This window comes from Ciona intestinalis, unplaced genomic scaffold (assembly GCF_000224145.3).
Source record: "Ciona intestinalis unplaced genomic scaffold, KH HT000088.2, whole genome shotgun sequence".
Classification (NCBI taxonomy): Eukaryota; Metazoa; Chordata; class Ascidiacea; order Phlebobranchia; family Cionidae; genus Ciona; species Ciona intestinalis.
The window spans coordinates 81-16,402 of NW_004190410.2; the positions used below are offsets into that span (position 1 = coordinate 81).

General features: G+C 37.7%; 4 protein-coding genes across 5 annotated transcripts in view; 3 read left to right on the forward strand and 1 right to left on the reverse strand.

The window, feature by feature from the left end:
* The first annotated feature begins 503 nt into the window (after positions 1–503).
* LOC100180616 (tonsoku-like protein) lies at positions 504–10,473 on the forward strand. Of its 2 annotated transcripts, XM_018815541.2 has the most exons (22): positions 504–592; positions 1,055–1,150; positions 1,432–1,526; positions 1,767–1,960; positions 2,462–2,656; positions 2,967–3,138; positions 3,640–3,751; positions 4,106–4,248; positions 4,440–4,592; positions 4,828–4,953; positions 5,327–5,534; positions 5,725–5,849; positions 6,196–6,268; positions 6,628–6,791; positions 7,030–7,691; positions 7,959–8,185; positions 8,388–8,485; positions 8,712–8,903; positions 9,326–9,473; positions 9,618–9,768; positions 9,976–10,062; positions 10,238–10,473. In XM_018815541.2, exons 1-22 carry the CDS (start codon positions 565–567, stop codon positions 10,344–10,346), a joined length of 3,558 nt encoding a protein of 1,185 aa, XP_018671086.1. In that variant the 5' UTR covers positions 504–564; the 3' UTR covers positions 10,347–10,473. The 2 variants fall into 2 exon arrangements, 1 of the variants encoding a protein (XP_018671086.1); XR_003396779.1 differs by lacking the exon at positions 8,388–8,485 and having other exon boundaries at positions 10,238–10,363.
* Positions 10,280–12,793, reverse strand: LOC100185329 (leucine-rich repeat-containing protein 72-like). Its single transcript, XM_002125441.4, has 6 exons — positions 12,651–12,793; positions 12,142–12,344; positions 11,778–11,938; positions 11,440–11,529; positions 10,917–11,077; positions 10,280–10,795 (listed from the first exon to the last, which is right to left on the reverse strand). The coding sequence occupies exons 1-6, from the start codon at positions 12,663–12,665 to the stop codon at positions 10,646–10,648; spliced, it is 780 nt and encodes a 259-aa protein (XP_002125477.1). The 5' UTR covers positions 12,666–12,793; the 3' UTR covers positions 10,280–10,645.
* A 401-nt stretch (positions 12,794–13,194) lies between these two features.
* Positions 13,195–14,644, forward strand: LOC100175141 (RNA-binding protein with serine-rich domain 1). The gene has a single exon (XM_026838449.1). The coding sequence runs from the start codon at positions 13,750–13,752 to the stop codon at positions 14,479–14,481; it is 732 nt and encodes a 243-aa protein (XP_026694250.1). The 5' UTR covers positions 13,195–13,749; the 3' UTR covers positions 14,482–14,644.
* Positions 14,645–14,729: 85 nt separating this feature from the next.
* Positions 14,730–16,322, forward strand: part of LOC100182413 (probable acyl-CoA dehydrogenase 6) — a gene marked incomplete in the record, with an annotated part of 4,172 nt that continues 2,579 nt past the window's right edge. Inside the window, 2 exon segments of the mRNA XM_009863080.3 lie at positions 14,730–14,888; positions 15,090–15,210. Of these exon segments, the coding sequence (XP_009861382.1) occupies positions 14,751–14,888; positions 15,090–15,210 (259 nt within the window).

A 16,322-nucleotide genomic window follows, 5' to 3' on the forward strand; every position in this document is an offset into this window, starting at 1 on the left:
TGACGGTTAGTTTAACCTTGCTTGGGTAAGGTCTATCCAGCAAAGGGTTTCTCACCAGAGTAGAAACCCACTACCATTGGCTGGGGGCTTGTCGTGCCGTAGTGGCTTTCCACCAACGCCAGCCACATAAACCATGAAGGTATTTTAATACTGTTTTTATTTCGCAGAAAGCAGATCAATCTAATGTTTATTATCATACATTTCATTGCGTGGAACTTTGTGTCAAATTTCAATGTATATGAATCCATAATAAAATTGAATCACAGCAGTGTATATATTTAAAAAATTAAAAAATTTTTTTGGGTTTTTTAAAAAAAATTTCCATTTTTAGCAAATTTCCAAATACGACCATCATTGCTTGTCCGCCCTCCCTTAAATTGATGGCATTTGCTTAAACATAAAGTATCGCTAACCTGCAGCTCGGTTTTAAACGGCCGCAGTGGCTGATAATGACGTCATGGGAGATTCTTAAAAAAGGGAAAAAAGCACAAACCCTGGCGGTGATCATAAAGTACTGTTCACAAACTAGTTAAATTTCCAAGACTGCGATAGATTGTTAAGAAAATGAACTCGAAATTGAAGGAAATTAAAAGTAAGTTAGGATTCACCGTTTCATGTTTAGTTTAAGCAAATTAAACCTACACTTGCTAAATCAGTTTTTTTTACATACGTGGTAATTAGAAATTAATAAACTTGCGTTACGTGTATGAAACAGAACACCCGTGTTATAACGACTGTCGTTTCCCCGCCATGCGAGGATAAATAAGTTACATACGTGGTAACTTGTAAGCGGGCACGAGGTGTATGAAACAGAACACCCGTGTTATAACGACTGGCGTTGCCCCGCCATGCGAGGATAAATAAGTTACATACATGGTAACTCGTAAGCTGGCACGAGGTGTATGAAACCAATGTATATATAATACATTGATGAAACGGAACACTTGTGTTATAACGACTGTCGTTGTCCCGCCATGCGTGTTTTTAAGTTACATTCCTTCATTCCAAATTCACATTATTATTGTCCCGATAAAGTTGATGATAAATATTCTAGAATATCAAAAGTTACGACAAAAGTCACAAGAATCGAACAACCTTAAGGAGGAGGCTGAAGTGTGTAATGTGTTGGGGAACCTTTTCCTTGAGACAGGTGAGTTGGGGTTCAAACCCTGAGGGGGGGGCCGTGTTGATATCGCTCGCACATGATGATTGTTTATGCAAGCAAGCAATTGTTAGAAATATGTTTGCAAAGTACGTACGTTAAACCCAGTCTTGTTATAAATCGTAAGTTTCTTCAGATTTGGTTCGTTGTTTTATTAATTGGTTTGCGTGGGACAAATTATGGGTTGTGTTACGTAGCACCAAAATACTTGCCTTTATTAGTTTAGGTTTTGTTTTAACACAAACTTATACAATCATCCACTCATACAGGCGATACCACCGAAGCTTTGTCGATGCATCAGAATGAACTTGCGTTGTGTGGATTGCTTCATGATGTTGTGGGACAAGCGGTGGCGCATAGGAAGGTTAACTACATGTTAATACGTACCATAATACATGTTATTATTAAGATACTATATAACCTACATACATATTTGGTAAATATTAGTTTAAACTCTCTGAAAACTTTTAAAAATTAATGAAATCTGCAAAACTGTTTCTTGGTTTTATTTTTTATTGATCTTTAATCAAAGCAGCCAAAAACCATTGAATTGTTTAGTTCACCGTGTAATAGTAAGGTTTTTTACATTGTGTTTGATTAACAGATTGGTGATGTGTTCGTATCGAAGGGTAATTACACCTCAGCCATCAAACACCACACGTTGCATCTCGAGTTGGCTTGTAAGGTTGAGGATAAAGTTGAAATGCAACGAGCCAACACCTCACTTGGACGAACATATCTCGATAAATCGAGTCTTCCTTCAACTTCGGATATGGAGATAGAAGACTTGCTGGGGAGGTGGGTGGGTTGGAGGGGTGCGGGTGGTGGGTTGGAGGGGTGAGGGGGGTGGGTTGGAGGGGTGAGGGGGGTTATACAGCGGGTGCAATATTTACAAAGGGGACAAGCTGTGTTTCGCAAAACATTTTTTATGCAGGAATGGGTGGCCATGGTCTTATTAACAGCCGAGTCTGGTTGTTCATGTTTGGGTAGCATTAAAACACAGGAAAGGCAGGGATAGTTAGACACACAATCCTGTGAAACAAACCTTTGGTTGTAATGTTTACTGATTAACGCAGTGTGAAAAATTCCGAGGTTGGCCTGCTCACCTTGCCACCCCAGGTTTGGTGCCTTTGTGTATTAAATAACTGCCACCATGATATAAACTGTACACACAGCACACAAATCTATCCTTAAATGCTTATACGTATATCTGGATGTTAAAATGCAAGCCGAGTGTGTGTATGTGTACAACCTAATCACATACATGCAAATACGTTTATATTCCCCTCCTTTCCAAAGATCCATCAAGTTGTTTAATGAAAGCTTGCGATTGGTTGGTGAGGTAAAGGTCGGTACGACGGAGTTTGTTGAAATGAAAGTTCGAAGTTACATCAACCTTGGGCTGGCTCATCATCAACTTAACATCATCAACCACAACACTAACGAAGCTGCGAGGAGCGTTGGGTGTTTTGAGAAAGCTTTGTCGCTTGCTGAGTGAGTTTGTGTTGGAGATGTGATTGAAATGCTTGGGTTGTAACTAGAGGTTGCGGGTTCAAGGCTCGATGCTACCACTGTGAGCGTATGTGTCCTTTTGCCAAGACACTTAACGGCAATTGCTCCGACCCAGTGGTTTTGTCCAAATTATCAGCCATACATAAAGATAATCACCCACAAAGTTACATACGTGGTAACTTGTAAGTGGGCACGAGGTGTATGAAACAGAACATTCGTGTTATAACGACTGTTGTCCCCGCCATGTGAGGATGAATGTTAAACCATTATCACTACACGTTGTTACACACAGAACACACAACAACACGGATGATTTATATTTAACGCACCAAGTATTGGTCGGGGTGAACATTGAGTTAGTGAAACACAGTGTTGCCTTGAAGCACGCAGAAGCGATGTTAAAGTTGGCCAAACAAACCAAGAGGTTGGAAAGCATCGATTCATCGAGCGAGCTTTGCGCAGAGGTGAGGTCGTTGGTTTGAATCGTATTGTCTGGCTTTGGTGTCCTGTATTCAATAATAAATGGGCTTAAGATACATCTGTTATAGAGTAACACAGGTGTCCTATAGTGAGCTCAGTGAGGACGGGAAGTCTGAAACATTATGCAAAAACTTGATTTCCAATGCCGTGGTTTTGCTTGCCACAAAACCTCACTTATTCATATAAGATGAATCCTGCATTAAATATATAGTAGGGTGGGGAAGATGGGACACCTTATGTACACAATATCCAAATATCCTGATCGTGTTTTAAACAATTAACTGGGTTTATGGGAGTCGTGAGGATACGGTTTTATAATTCTTTGATTGTTCTTTGTTTACTACCAAGTGGGACGAGAAAATGGAATGAAAAGTGTCCCATTTTCCCCACCCTACTATATATCTTGAAGACATAACAACAGTTGGAATATAATGCTGGTTATCAACAGTTAGTTGACCAACCCCCCAACATAACTTATATTACAGACACATCTTCAACTTGGTAACATACATTCAGCCAAAGATTATTTGAAGAGGATTTATTTAAAAACAAAACAAAATTCGCTTAGAGACGAAACTGAAAGTAAATTGAAAACTGGTGAGTTTACGTTGGACGATTGGACTCAAATATATTTTGTTGCCAAATACTCAAGAAATATTGACGAATAAAATCTGCAAAACATGATTTTTAACTAAATGATAAATGGGATGTAGTTGTGAACGTATGTTACTACAATACAAGGGTTAAAGGTTCCATATGCACAAGGGTACCCGGTTAAAGGTTCCATATGCACAAGGGTACCTGGTTAAAGGTTCCATATGCACAAGGGTACCCGGTTAAAGGTTCCATATGCACAAGGGTACCCGGTTAAAGGTTCCATATGCACAAGGGTACCCGGTTAAAGGTTCCATAAGCACAAGGGTACCTGGTTAAAGGTCCAATATATTCCAGTAATCAAGATGTGTCGAATCAGCCACGAACTAACAACTGAAGAAACTTCGGTGAATCGTAAATATTCGCTGCATGAAGCAATCGCTGATTTATTTTGTAAACTCCGGTGTTTTGAACCAGCGTTGAAACATTACAAGGCACAGGTGGGTTGTGTGTGGTATAACGACGAGCCAACTCTGTGCTAAAAAGCTTATTGGTGGAACCGGCGTCTTCTCGCAGATAAATCTAACGTGTCATTTCTTAGATTGTTAAAACGCTCACAGTAATTATTCATACCATTACATTGATGTGTTTACCGAGGTATACTAATAGTGTAGTATAATATTGTACGTAGGAATCTACTTTGGATGATATTGAAGGGATCACAAACAAACAGAGGAAGTTGGTCTACTTTTCCATCGCATCAACTTTGGTTGATTTGAAACGATATAACGAAGCTATTGAATATTTCTATAATGAGATAAACGTAACATCTGAATCAACCGATGTGAGTATATATGATGTTTATGTCAACATAGAGGTTTTTTGTGTTTTGTTGTTGAAGGCTCTGTAATGTTGGTTTTATAACACAATGTTCTGTTTCATACACCCCATGCCCACTTACAAATTATAATATGTTAGCTTTGTGGGTGATTTTTTTTCGGATTTTTTTAATTTATCATCATAAGTTTTGTAAATATGTTTGTACATTTAAATAAAGAAAGATATAATTAATGTTTCAGCACGTTGATATTTATATCAATATATCCCGGTGTTTGGAGGGGGTGGGTAAAAGTTACCACGAGGTCAAGGGGGTGTGTACAAAGTCGATGAAATGTGCGGAAGATTGTGGGAGCGACCATTTAAAGGTAGGGTTGCACAACTGTGTATTGGGGTAACATTGGTGTGCAAGGATTGTGAAACATTCAGACTCACAACGCACTTGGACTTGTTTGCTGCAAACTAAATGGTTTTCGAAGTTTAAACCTCATATTTAACATTTGTTAACAACACATAGTGAACCATCTTGAATAAGTTATAGTTAACTAGTGAAGGTTTTACCATAGACCCGTGTGGTAGGATGCAAAGTTTTAGAAACATCTGTGTATTATAACAACATTGAGCCAACATCACAACATTAAATACCTCTCTACTATTATTTTATGCTTTTTATTCTACAATTTGTTGAACCATGAACAAATTAAACCTAAAATTGACAAAACTATAAATAAATCTCCCCAGATGAAAGCTTTGGTTCGTCGAGAGGAAATTGAAACAAAGTTTAACGACGTGGAAGCGGCCGATGTCACCAAGAGTGAGATTTCTATGCTGGAGTTGAAAGTCGGGGAAATTGACGAAGGTTCGGAAACGATAACGGATTGTTACAATAGTTGTCCACTAGATGACAGTATGGAGATGTTGGAGGAAGAACTTGCAATCCCGTTGAAAGGTGTGTGCTCCCATCGAGTGGTGGGATAATTATGTTGCAACAGCGGGTGTTAAACCCAACGATAAATAGCAGATTGTAACGAAAGCTTAATAGCTTAGCATAATTACTACTTTCGTTAATATTTTAAACCAATTAACTGCAAATTGTTTTACTTTCAAAACGTGCAAACTTATTAAACATAACGTTTCAGATGACGAAGTGACGCGACGATCAAAACGTGCGTTGATATCAAAGCAGAATTGCCTCGGGGAGACGGGGTTACATCAAGCTTGTATCGGGGGCGATCTTAAACGGGTTCAACTTCTTATTAAACAAGTACGTTGGGTATATGTAGTTGGTGCGGATGTTTGGTAAATTGTATTTCTGGGGCCGCGTGTTGTTCTGCACGATGCTTGAATATTAAAAAGAATAATTGAGTTTGTAATAATTTACATCAAAGTGTATTTATTTAATTGTCAAACATGATGAAGTTAATATATGGTGTTGGTGGTTTTGTTGATTGCAAATACTTTGTTTGTTTAAATATGGAAGTGATATTGTAGAAAAGGTTTATTAAATATTATATATATGTTATCTTAAATATAAACCAAGGAATACCATTTAATACATTGTACAAAATAAGTTGTTTTGTATGAATGATGATTGTGACATCATAATGCAGGGTCACCAGGTGAATCCTCGTGATTTTTGTGGTTGGACTCCGTTACATGAAGCAAGTAACCATGGACATGAAGGTACCGGGTTCAAGGCTCGCTTAGTACGGTTATGTTAGTGTTGTATGAGGGCAAGTCTTGTATGATAGTTGCCTTTAGTTGGTCTGAACCACTTGATGGCAATTGCTCTAATAAGTTGTCACTAATGGCTTGTCCAAATTGTGAACAAAATATAAAAACAATCACCCACAAAGTTACATATGTGGTAACTTAAGCGGGTAAAAAGTATGTTCGTACCCAGTTAGTATATGATGTCTATGTTATAACTTGTCGTGTTGCTGATAAAGTATTCTATATGGGCGAGGTCCCACTGTGTTGGCCCATTTCCCTTTATAATAATGAAAAGTCGCTCCAATGATAACAATCCACCACTTATATAGATATTGTTGAGTATTTGTTGCAACACGGAGCGCATATCAATGACTTAGGTGGGGAAGGTTGCGGGAATCTTACCCCAATCCACGATGCTGCTAACAACGGACATTTCAATGTTGTCGAGATATTATTGAATCATAATGCCAATCCATTCATTGCTAACAATGAGGTAAACAAACAACATTGTGATGTCATAAGTATGAAGTTATGTTTGAAGTATTTTTATGGTTTATTTGGGTGTTGTTGGTTCAACTCCCAGCCATCATGGCTTAAAGTGGCTTGGTACTTTCCCCATATAGAACTAAACATTCTAACATTTTTCTCTTTCTTCATTTTTATGTTCAAACAATTTTTAATATTATTTGACATTGATGTTGAATAATCAGCCACCCATGTTAACAATGCAGGGGTTGAACGTGTTGGCAACGTTGCGGAAATATCGCGATAAATACGGGGATGAGATGGATGAGAAGCAACGATCATTGTGTGATGCGGTGTGTAGGAGGTTGGAGGAGAGGAAGGATCAACATCATGTGGTTGATCCTCCAATAATCATCAGAGATGCAACGGTTGATGTCTCCTCCTCTCCTCCCAACATTGATGATGTCATCACTGATGATGTCACCGATAATGACATCACTGACAATGTCACCACCCATGATGTCACGACCTGTGATGTCACCACCGATGATGTCATCACCGAGTATCGATCTTCCATCACATCCTTGGGGTCGTCACGACGACGAAAATCCTTTCCCGTCCATCACAAACGATCCGTCCCCGCACTAGTGGAACGATCGGCTGATGATCCTTGGTTGGTGGAGGATGTTGATCCTCCCAGGAAGAAGAGGAGATTCCTGGATGGAGGATCCTGGGATGCGGGGAAGAGAACCAAGATCACGGATTATTGTAGTGAGGTTCCAAGATCACGAGATGATGTTGTTGTTAACGTTGAGTATCGGGATGAAGACATCAGACTTGATGTGTTGGACCAAGGGAGGGTTACCACTTCAAGCATGAGGGTCAAAGTTGAAATCGAAGACTTCTCGTTTTTCGTTGCCGTTCCTCCGTGAGTTGATTGTTTGTAACAGAAGCTATTGTTACATCACAACAACTTATAAATACTAATTGCTTGTTACATCATATTTATTTATTTCTTTGAATAGGATAGCAAAGATTAAAATAATAAGGAATTAGCAGCAAAACGACAGTCGTCAAAAAACATTTTATGGATAAAAATTGATTTTAAAATGTCTGTTTGTTACACCTAGTGTCCAATATAAATACTAGGTTGTAATTATTTGAAACTAATAACCTAATGATTAATTACTTGCAGTGACAAACCCGTTTCGTGGTTGAACGAGGTCGCGACATCGTGTTACGAACGCAACCACCGGGTGTCACCAACAATCCAACTCTCGTGCGACGATGTTTTGATGATGAACGAGGACTTGGTGTCGGTAGTAGTGCGCAATAATGATGTCATAAAGGGAGTTGTGATGTCATGGAACATACCATTGTTGTCGGAACGTTACGTCAAATATTGTCAACAAACCAATATTGGTAGGTTGGTAAATATTAATTACTTTAATTATTCCTAATTAATATTAATTAAAAACGTTTTTATATTTACCTCGAAATATTTATTAGTTCAATATTCAGTTAAGTACAACATTGGTGAAAATATTGATTTAAAAATATTTTTTAGAAATATTTATTATTGAAATTAAATTTCAAAACCGATTCAAATTGATTCCCCCCTCAGCTGAAATACCGAGGATTACGAACGCTTGCAAAGATTGCGCAATCTCTAAATCGCTGGAAATTGAATCGTTAAGATTTCCCCAACATCTCAAACCCTTGGTCAGTTGGTTTTTAATTAATTTTCCGAAATTTTTTGTTATTATAAAATATATATTTTTAACAAACTAGTCCTAACCGAGTTAGTTTATAAATTACTAAATATCATTTACTTTATATTTTTAATTCAAACTTTTAGTTGAAATTTTTAGTGAATAATAACATTTAACATACAAATTACTTGATTAAGTTTTAAATATATTTATAGAATTTACCAAATCTTTCTCAGTTTTTAAATCTTCGCAAACAAGAAATTACGAAAATTAATTTCTCTGGTTGTCGTATCGGTTGGGAGGGAGTGAAATGTTTGTGCGAGAATGTCCAACAACCTTTTAACTCAACGCTCACGCACGTGAATATGAGTTGCACGGCCATGAATGATCACGCCATGAGCATATTATCACAAACTCCATCGTTTCATGTGAGTTCATCAGTAGCATTGTCGAGCGGGGAAGATGGGACACTTTTTCATTCTATTTTCTCGTCCCATTTTGTATTAAACAAAGAACATTCAAAGAATTATAAAAACGTATCCTTACGACTCACGTAGGCTGTTGTTAATTGTTTAAAACACGATCAAGATTTTTGGGAATTACGTGCTAAGGTTGTCTCATTTTACCCCACATTATTATATCATTAATGATGAATGTAAATATAGCCGGATGTTGGAAAATGGTTTGTTTAAAAACAAGGTGAATATTAATTGACAATAAACAGGTTATATTTACCCAAGCACTACATGTTTAATGCATCCCAGGTTTGTAAACAATGACCCTCTCTCTGTGTATTGTTAATATAAACCAATGTCCCTACTTATCACTTTGATAACATTGCTTTCCACAGAACCTCACCCATCTAAACACCTCGTTCAACCCTCTTTGCACCGTCGATGGATTGTTTGGTTTGTTGTCAAATTGCCCCAACCTTCGTGAGCTTAACGTTCAATGTTGCCAACTACGGATGGTCGGTCGTCAACATATGTTTGATGCCGGTGAGTGTGTTGTATGTGTGATGTATTAATGAGAAATTCAGAAACTTTTCAAATTTATTGAAGCTGCCGCAAAGTTACCAAAGTAAGCTTGTTTTAGAACCCACAATGCACCACTACTATTCAACCTTGCTTAATATTCCACAGGTTTACCCAGCCTTGAAGTTTTAAATATTTCTCAAAATAATTTTGGGGCAACTGGTTTGAAACATTGGTTGAAACTGCTTCATAGAAATCAAATAAAGTCGTTGAATATTCAAGGAGTTTCAGACACGAACAACAATAAAGATTTGACGAGGTGATTCAACCAGTGTGAAGTTTATGCTTTTTTTGGCAACGTAATATTAAACCATAATTAATAGCAAAGCTGTGGTGACCTAATGTATGAAACTTTATTTCACACATGCAATAAAATGATTTAACTTTTTCAATAAAAGCCAAGTAGGCGACCCAACCCAGCGGTTAACATCGTTTGTTCAAACACAACAATGTTTATTATATCCAGGATTCTCATAGATTTTCTTGAAACTTCAAACAAAAAATTAAATTTTCTCAATTTGTCGGAAAATCAATTACATGATGATATCATAAGGTTTGTGATGTCATAATGATACATGTGATGTCATATAATAACTTGTGATGTCATACTATTTATGTAACATCTTATTGCTAAACCTTTTATGATATTCAGTTTAGAATCAAAATTTATTCTAACAGACTTTCAAACCACAAGTTGCAAAATATTTGAACTTATTTTTTGTTCCCAGGTCGTTTGATGCGTTCGTTGATGAGTCAAACTCGACCGATGGAGTTCCTTCGTTTATTACGACTCACAAACGATGTCATTGTCATAAAACAATGAACTTTCAACCATAATAAAATATTCTTATATATTTGCCCTCTTGTTTCAATAAAATAGAAATAACAAATATTATTCATTGATAATTAGATTCTATGTTAAAGCATGAAGCAACGAAAATATAGTAATTTGTTTCACCATAATTTGATTTGGTCGTTTTAGTTTACAAAAAAAAATATAAGATAAAAAAAAACAATATTAGAAGTTGGCAGTAAATGGTAGAACGATGCATTCTTGGTAAACTGTGCGTTGGAACTTTTAACAGAAGGTTGAAGGTAAAGTGTGGGGCAAATATAGTTCAACAGTTTTGATATTTTTAGTGAAACTTGACGATTAAATTTTCGGGTGAAATAATTTTTGTTTCGAATCTTCGTTGTTCACTCAACGGGACGCGCGACCAATCCATTGTTGTGTAACACATGAGTGATTGTTCATTGTGTCTTCCACTAGGGGGGGTGGGGTCTTCCTGTAATTAACATGAGCCTTGTGTAATTATGATGAATGAATATAACTTATTTTTAAGCAAAATTGAAAGTTATCAACAGTTTATAACTTTATATATTGTTGGGAATTTCCTGCTCCAATACCTTGCGTGCATGAGTAGTTCCACATTGATCATGTGACTTGGTGTAACGCTCTAGCGAGCGCTTGGCACCAAGCCTCCGCCCAAACGCAATTGATGACATCACTTCCTCCCTCTCAGGTTCGTGGATTTGCCGACATTTCTTACGTTCGTTTGACGTCACAGCTGTGGACAATCGGTAACAAACAATAGATTTTATCTCTATGGTCACGTTAACGAAGGATAACACTGAACCGTTATAACAAACTTATAATAAAACAGAAGCACAAAACTTATTTGTTAAAAGGACTTAAATATAATCAAAAGCATGGTAAACTTGTGATTAAGGGAAAGCTTTAATTAACTTATTTTCCTTTCTTAGATTAAACAATAAAACGTTTTGTTGCATATGAAACTTCATTGTTGTTTGTATATCAAGGACCCCCTTATTGTGTTTGGTTGGAAGTGTATCGATGCCTTCCATCAATCTCTTACTCAAACAGGTTAAGCTTTCCACACAACAACCGACCATAAAACTTAAACCCCACCTTCCCGATCCAACAAAGCAACTGATGGTAGATGATGAATCACTAGAAGTCGATACCCGGCCTCCTGCACCACTGGGTTGTCGAATAAGTCTGTAATAAAGATCTAACTTTAGCTTATGAGTTATCACATATGTAACTTTGTGGGGGTTTCTTTTAATGTATGGCAGATAATTTAAACAACCCATTAATTACCACTGGGTAAGAGCAATTGCCATTAAGTGTCTTCCCAATGACACATACACTCATAATGATAGCAGCATGGAGCCTTGACCCATGACCTTTGGGTTAGAGGCAACCACTATGCTACAACAGCAAACTAATAGAAGGTTGTCACTTACTTAACACCCTTAATGCTTGCAGTGTAGACAGCTCGTGTAAGATCGCGTTCAAATTAACAAGTTGGTTCTTCTGTAGCATTAACACTTGGAGATATCTCAAGTGTGAAATACCTCCTGTGACATCACTAAGCTCATTGTTTTGTAAATACAACTCAGTTATCCTGCAACAATGGATATTGTTAACATGTATGAACCACGTATACAAGTCGCCAAATACACAATCTGTTATACATATTATAATTAGCACTGCCATGGTTTACTAGTTAGCGAATCTGCACACAGCCAAAGTGCCACAGGTTTGATGCTTCTACCATTGTTGGCATATATATTTGTAGGCAAGTTACAACAAACACACCCAACCCACCTATGGTTGTTCCTTAGAAATGATTGTTTAATTCCGTCTTCAGCGACCAAACTTTTGATTTGGTTGGAATTCAACCAAAGTCGTTGCAAAAACCTGAACCTTCCAAGCGAGCTTAAACAACTTAAACCAAGTTTGCCGAGATAAAGTTCAACTACGTTCGAATCCTGTTTGATTTGTTGTTTTTGAAGCAAAGAGTTGACTATCTGCAACACAAGATGCGATTCAATGTTTTAGTAAAATATGTTGATGCTTCATTTTACCAATGTTTGTTTTAGAATCAGAAATTTAGTTTGGTACCACAAGCCAACTTTGAAATTATACAGGAAACTAATAACAGGTTATTACCGTTACTGTAATTTACATTCAACTGCTATCAAGTATCAGTAAAACACAGTGAACATTTTAAGATCCAAACGTTTTACGAGCCACCAGCTTCCAGCTAAAGGAATATCATGCTGAAGTTCAAATCTTGTGACTTTTAATTTCTCGTAATATTCTACGTTTCTTACTTGATTTGATGACATTGTATTTAGATCCCGGAGGCAGCTTATTGTTTATTTGTTACATTCTGTTTCATAAAACTTTGCGAAATTCTTGGCGGTATTTTGACAAAAATGGCGTTCCTTGTAACCATAACAACGCTACAATGTGTGTTTAGTGTTCGGTGGTTCAGCTTCTAACAATCGACATCTTATACTTTTGTAAAACATATTTTTTGTGTTTATAAGTTTTTTTGATTTGAGGAACAAACTTTATATAATTATTGTTAATCTAACAAACGATAATATTTGATATTTATCTAAACATTTAAAATATGGTTTACATCCCGCGCAGCATAAAATCTTTTAAAAAATAAAGAGCAACATCAATCAAATTATTTTTTGTAATAGATATGATTTTTGTTTGAATAATATCAAAGTCGGTATATAAACATATCTATATACGGATTAATAAAAAACCTATCGAATAAATAAAAACTCCCCATTTACTACCGACATTGGATGCGAAACAATCGAAGCGAAACTTCGGGATTCAGAAACTTTGGCGAAATATTTGGTTTCATTGTGAGCGTGTTGTGGTTAAGTAGTCGTTTATATGCCGTGTCATTAAACTATAATTGTCTTAGCTGTATAATGTTGGATATTTATTAGCAGGGTTTCAATTAAAAGTGTGAGAAAATAATTTTGTTGTGTATTCAATACCTAGGTCACCAATTGCGACGTTAACGCTACATTGTGTATGTTACAAACGTGTAAGGTGCTGTATCGCAACATAGAGCAGTTGGAACTTTATAAAACGGTAATATAATGCAAAGCAGACAAATTACAAACCATGCTTTTGTTAATTTTTTACACAAACATTTTTCCTCTAAAAATGTTGCAAAATTTGTCACAATATTCACTGTCACCAGTTGTAAGATCAGCTCGCAACAGGACGACGCCGTGCAAATATATAGAAAACAATATGTTTATTTAACAACATTATTTTACTTTACTTGTAACTCATGGTAACTTAATGTAAATATTTTAACCCAACCAAAAAAAAGAATTTAGAAACCTGTGAATATTTCTTAGATTTGTTGATAGGAAAGTTTAACCCACAGAGGCGATGGTTGTGAGCACGAAGGAAAACGAAGTTGATAAATCGAATCCTCGGACAGGGAGGCAGAGGAAAGGGAGGTCCTCCTCAAGCTCCGGGAGCAGCAGCGGAAGTTCATCGTCAGGGAGTTCGTCGGATGGAAGTCGAAGTTCATCGAGCGATTCAAGCTCCTCTTCGTCCCCGGAGCCGGGGAGGGGACGAGGGAAACAACGAGAGAGGAAGGAGAGTCCTCCGCAGAGAAGAGGAGGACCAACATCACGAAGATCGAGGTCCCCACGACGACCCATTCGAAGAGAAAGAAGTCCGACCCCAAAGCCGACGAAACTTCATGTTGGGAATCTTACAAAGAATATCAACAAGGAACACGTCAATGAGATCTTCTCATATTATGGTAAAGTAAAGACAGTTGACATGCCAATGGAACGCAATGGGATTCCACGCGGGTTGGCGTATGTAGAGTTCGATGATCACACCGAAGCCGACAAAGCATTGAAGTTCATGGATGGCGGGCAGATTGATGGGCAGGTTGTAGCGATACGTGCCGTTCTACCAATCCGTCGTCGCCCCCCACGCCGATCACCCCCACCCATGATGCAACGGGGGCCACGGGGATTTCCCCCACAACATGCCCCGTGGCGCCGCTCACCCCCACGAAGACGCCGACCGCCACGTTCCCCCCCGCGCCGCAGGTCGCCACCGAGACGCCGTCGTGCACGAAGCAGCTCCAGCGAATCAAGATGAAGGAACCCAACATTGGAAAACAAACATTACAACAATCATATTAATTTTACAGACAAACTTTTTACAAATTGTGTTTTTTCCCCGGATAACTTTTTGTTGAAATTTTTTCGCAAATTTTTGTTTTAACAAACAATTAATAAACTCTGGTCATGTGATCTTTTAGGTGAAATGTTATCGAATAGGATTTTGTTTAAATTTGGTCGAGCAAGCAGAGATGTTTGTTGCGCACTACGTGCACCTCGTGCTCCCATGTAAGTTGTTGCACATCAATGCCACGTCCTCCTTTATATAATATTTCTATTGGCAGTCAAATAATATCAAAGTTTGTCCACACGGGGTCATGGGAGGTCGCCGATGAAACCATTTATTCACAAGATCACGAACAACTTAAGAATTCATTGAATAAAGTAAGTCCCTCATGCTCGCTGTCGATAAAGTAAGTTCCTCATGCCCAATGTTAGTACAATAGTGTCCCACCCATAATTGTGCATTAAATGTTAATTATGAAATATTGGAATAAATGTTTATTGCAATTAGCTGGTTAACTGTAACAGGGGCTGGCTGCAAATATTGACTTAATTCAACCAACACTCACTTTACGATTGTAGATAATCGAGAACGACATCAACCCGTTTGTCGACGCTTGGGAAGAAGAACAAATGTTTCCCGCGCATACCGTGTTTAAAACACTTGGTTCGGCGGGTTTTCTTGGGGTTTCTAAACCAACAGGTTCGTAACACCAAGTGTGAAAGTTGTTTAAACAGAACTTTGATCTAAATCAATATATTTCTGTTAATTGACCAAGTACAAGCAATGGCAATTGTAGTATTTGTGCTGTTGGGCAAGATACTCATCCTTGATGATGTCTCGCTGTATGGCAAACAAAACATTATCACACGGGTTTAACACCTCGTGCCAACTTACGAGTTACCATGTATGTTACTTTGTAGGTGATTATTTTTTTTTTTTTTCTGTATGGCTGATAATTTGGACAACCCATTAGTGACCACTGGGTTGGAACAATTGCCAGCAGATCTCTTTCACATTTATAATACACCTAGCGACAACAACATACATTGTAACTAGTTGCGCTGTGCATCCAAACTACGTTGTAACTAGTTGTGCTGTGCATCCAAACTACATTGTGGCTGGTTGCGCTGTGCATCCAAACTACATTGTGGCTGGTTGCGCTGTGCATCCAAACTACATTGTAGCTGGTTGCGCTTTGCATTCAAACTACGTTGTAACTAGTTGCGCTGTGCATCCAAACTACGTTGTAACTAGTTCCGCTGTGCATCCAAAGTACGTTGTAACTAGTTGCACTGTGCATCCAAACTACGTTGTAGCTGGTTGCGCTGTGCATCCAAACTACATTGTAACTACCTACTTATCACACAGAGTACGGTGGGCTTGGGTTGGATTACAGTTTCAGTGTTGCAGCTGCCGAGGAGCTTGGTAACATACGATGTGGTGCGATACCCATGGCTATCGGGGTTCAAACCGACATGGCAACCCCGGCATTAGCAAGGTACATGGAGGTTTACTATTTATTGTAGTTGATTTATTTTCATGCAAACTATTCTTACAATTAAAAGTGGATATTTGTATTCTGTTGGTGACCGATGTATTATGTGTCAGAAGATCTCTTTTACAATTAAAACAGTATTTAAATCAAAAGTTTCAATATTGTTTGTTGTGCAACAACACGCCTTTTACCAAATATGTAAATATTTTCCCAAAACCTAATTCTTTATGAATTCTTTATTATTCCTACCTTGATTACTTAGCGAATAGAACCAAAGTTAAAGTAGACATGTATGCGACTCCAGTGGGATCCTCTA

Bases quoted from the DNA above. Each gene is read 5' to 3' on its own strand.
- LOC100180616 (XM_018815541.2), top strand. From the start codon at position 565: ATGAACTCGAAATTGAAGGAAATTAAAA. The intron at 4,954-5,326 runs GTAGGGTTGCAC...AAATCTCCCCAG, and splicing joins GTGGGAGCGACCATTTAAAG to ATGAAAGCTTTGGTTCGTCG. The intron at 9,769-9,975 runs GTGATTCAACCA...TATTATATCCAG, and splicing joins AACAATAAAGATTTGACGAG to GATTCTCATAGATTTTCTTG.
- LOC100185329 (XM_002125441.4), bottom strand. The intron at 11,078-11,439 runs GTGGGGTTTAAG...GATTGTCCACAG, and splicing joins TGCTTTGTTGGATCGGGAAG to CTGTGACGTCAAACGAACGT. The intron at 10,796-10,916 runs GTATTGGAGCAG...TGTTAATTACAG, and splicing joins GAACTACTCATGCACGCAAG to GAAGACCCCACCCCCCCTAG.
- LOC100175141 (XM_026838449.1), top strand. From the start codon at position 13,750: ATGGTTGTGAGCACGAAGGAAAACGAAGTTGATAAATCGAATCCTCGG.